At 32.0% G+C, this 3676-nt stretch overlaps 1 protein-coding gene across 1 annotated transcript; it reads left to right on the top strand.

The window, feature by feature from the left end:
* The first annotated feature begins 312 nt into the window (after nucleotides 1-312).
* On the top strand, nucleotides 313-2793 carry LOC133188117 (protein O-mannose kinase-like). The gene is made up of 3 exons (XM_061323497.1): nucleotides 313-337; nucleotides 857-1185; nucleotides 2020-2793. The coding sequence occupies exons 1-3, from the start codon at nucleotides 313-315 to the stop codon at nucleotides 2791-2793; spliced, it is 1128 nt and encodes a 375-aa protein (XP_061179481.1).
* Nucleotides 2794-3676: the final 883 nt, after the last annotated feature.

Below are 3676 nucleotides of genomic sequence, written 5' to 3' on the forward strand. Positions count from 1 at the left end.
CTTTGTCATGGTTCCTGAAAATAGAGAAGTCGACCGAAATCAATCAGTTTGCATTCTTTCCGAGTCGTAAAGGGAGGTCGAAGGAAATTAATACGTTTTAGTACTAACGTAGGCCATTTATCTCCCACGAGATAATTAATTTTATATGTTAATGAAGACGTTGACAACACGTATAGTACACCGAACTCGTGTACTGGGGTATGTATTTACTATAGTATATATGAATATCGAATTATATATACAATATAACGCAAATTAATACAATTATTAAAGACGAAAACAAACATATCATCATTTTACGTATTGGTAAAAATGAAACGTTTTACGTTCAGAAAAAGTAAGTACTGGAAAAAATATGAATAGTAATGGACGAGTGTTGTGTTTTCACACATTCTGAAAGTTTAAATTATTAATTATAAATTATTAATAATCTACATGTGTTTTCTGCAATGTATTTTATAGCCGGAGTAAAATATCAGCTGTTGATTTGCATATTTTTTAAACTATTCAATAGGTCGACATCTTTGGAAGCTTTGGATTTATTTAATTATACTTATATTTTGTGTGCATTAAAAATCTTTTTTTTCCTTCGAATATTACAGAATACGAATACCATTTAAAGTCCACGTTTTCATCGTCTTTCAACAAGAAAGACAAATCTCATTTGAAATAAAGAAAAAATGAAATTTTTGTCCTATATTGGTGTTTGATTTTTTAAAGGCAAAAATCGTTTTTGTTTTTCGCACTTTTGGGGTGGGATATAATTTTGTTTTGTAAATTATTTATATGTATTTCTTTGTTTTTGTTTATTTTAGTACACCTTTTTTTTTTGCTTTTCTTTGTTTTGTTTTAACAGTTTCTCTGAAAATCCAGTTCTGGTTTTGGCTCTATGGAATCCTGTTTGTTTCCATGGTTTTGTTGGGGTTTAATCCGTACCTGTTTGAAAGCACATACAAATCACCAATCACTGCTATTTACAAAACCGTTGCGAGAGACCGTGGGGTGGATTTCAAATGTATTTGGAGTGTAGTAGACAATCGTACAAAGTGTAAACCAGTGTGTGGGTACGGATATTTCGGACTTTACGGAATGGAGACGTGTCACCCATGGCTTGATTGTGAAGGACTTAAGAACATAAAAGGACATGAGAAAATAAATACAAGTGTTATAGGTTATGTGAAGGAAGTAAGATTTTAATTCTTTATTTGGGAAATGCCGAACTACTGTTAAAAAAAAATGCCAGTATTAAATTTATTATATTTAGTTTCAGAAATGCTCTTCTTTTTCAAATATTTATCAACAGTTTTCTTACATACCTACATGTAAATATTTAATTGTTAGTTTTTAATATGTCTTCACACGCCAGATGCCATACATATCCAAGGAACTTTGTATGGCGTAAGATATTAACAAAAACTTTAAAACAGCATCCCATTTTATTTTTGTATCGGAGGTTTATCCTTGTTGTTTCTATTGCATGACTAAATGGAATTCTAATTTTAGGGTAACTAATTTCAGTAGTGTACTTATTTTGCCATTTTGTTGGTTGGTAATAACGTAGTATTTTAGAAATGATACAATTCTTAAAGATGATTAAGTACAACAAAATCATTTTGCATAAGTACTTAGCAAAATGAAATAACGACGCAAAACTGAGATTATGACATTATAAATGCGTTATAACATTTTACGTCGAAATCAACGCAGAATATAATATCGCAAAATGTAATAGCATACTTTTGGGATTATAACATTTATCATTTTTACATTCAGCTTCAAGGTCAACAAAGAATGAAGTAACTTAAATAGAATAGCACAGTTTTTTTTTTTTTTTGGAGTATTACACATTAATTACATTTTGCAAAAAGTAGTTTATTTATGAGTGAAACTTGGCAATTTGGTAAGGGGGGTCGATATACTACGTGAATTTTGGCATAAATTTATTGCATATTTTTTGTTGGAATTCTAAGAGAAATATATTTTATAAGAAGTAATCATGATTTGGACTACATCTTCCAGGTATGGATCAGTAAATGGGAAGATTATGAAGTAGCTGTTAAGAGGCTGAGGACAGATCTCCATGGTCCAGAATCAAAGGACGAATTTTATCGAGGTATACAATTCCTGAGGGACTTTTCAGATCTACCAGAGGTTTTACAACTTGTAGGTCAATGCAAAGACACACTGGTGACAGAGTTACATGCCCTCAACGACGCTACCAACTTGGAGAACCATCTGAAGATTTATAAAGACTTTGATAATGCTTCCACTAGATTCCGCCTCTGTGTGGATTATGTACATATTCTCACTATGCTTCATTCTGGTCGAGGCGGGAAAGTTTACGCTCTCTGTGATGCTAATGACAAGTATATTCTTTTACAACAATACCTTTTGACAGACGATTTTCGACTCATCATCAACGATATTGATTCTCTTGTCGGTTTTCCAGTAAATGATGGTGTTACAGAGAAAAGACTGTGTCCAGTCAAAACTCGGAATTACTCGGTGTTGTTTAATGCCCCAGAACAAAGGTGGAGACCTATTGAAGAAAAACCATTTAACAATTCAAAGATGTCACCTTATGATGAGAAAATCGACATCTGGAAAATTCCTGATGCTTGTAAAAGTTTTCTTTATCACATGGATGTTAAAGTAAAGGTTCTGCCACACTTAAACCTTATACACCAGCAGTGCAAAAGCAAGGATCCTAAAAATCGACCTAATGCAAAGGAAGTTCTAAAGATCTATGAAGATATATACCAAAAATTGTTCGGAATTCGAATTAATGCCTGAATTAATCTTGTACAAGACATTATAATATATGCATGCTTTTAATAACACAATTCTGTTCTGTTTTTATGACGTTTGGTGGAATAACATGTAATGTCAATATTTTAGGGGATTCAGAATTGCGTTTGCAATACTCACAGAGTGCTTTTTTTTATGAAATTTAAATATGAAAACTGTTTTTTGTTATTTCAAACAGATTTGTACATAAAAAAGTATTTATATTATTTCATTTCAAAAAAAGAACAGCTTCCTAATTTGCTAGTCTATTATTAACATTATAAAGAAATCATTCACATTTTACTCAGTTTTGTATCGGATTAATTCAAGAGGTTTCTATCATTAATATTCAAGAAGGCTAATGGAAATAACTTTTTTTGTATTTTGGCCAACGTGTTTCATACCAATTGTTAGGCCTTTGTTTTTATGCTAAATATTCCGTTTACCAGATCAATATATAGGTGTGACCGCGGTCAATAGGGGATGCTTACTCCTCTTAGGTACCTGATCTCACCTCTGGAATTTCCAGGGGTCCGTGTTTTGTGCTACGTCATGGATTTGTATTGTTTACAAGTAGATTTTTTTTTTTCAGATCGATTACTGTTCGTTATGACCTTTTTCAGTAGGTATATATATGTTATGTGGAATTTTTCAGTCCTCTACATGGAATGTTTTCGAATTGTGGTAAAGGCCAGTCCCGAGAGACATGCACGAATAAATCTAACTACGTAAATGACAGAATATATAATATACTAGTACTTTCTTGGCGAATGTAAACAGTGCTTTAGTAAAATTTATGGCCAGTGAAGGAGTTAATCCATTATTTTCCGTATTTGCTTTCCGAGATACTATAGGCAAAATCATGCTATATAAATGCTGCTCTAACACG

Source organism: Saccostrea echinata, unplaced genomic scaffold, assembly GCF_033153115.1.
Source record: "Saccostrea echinata isolate AGI-Se365-2 ecotype Australia unplaced genomic scaffold, CSIRO_AGI_Sech_v1 ptg000016l, whole genome shotgun sequence".
Taxonomy (NCBI): domain Eukaryota; kingdom Metazoa; phylum Mollusca; class Bivalvia; order Ostreida; family Ostreidae; genus Saccostrea; species Saccostrea echinata.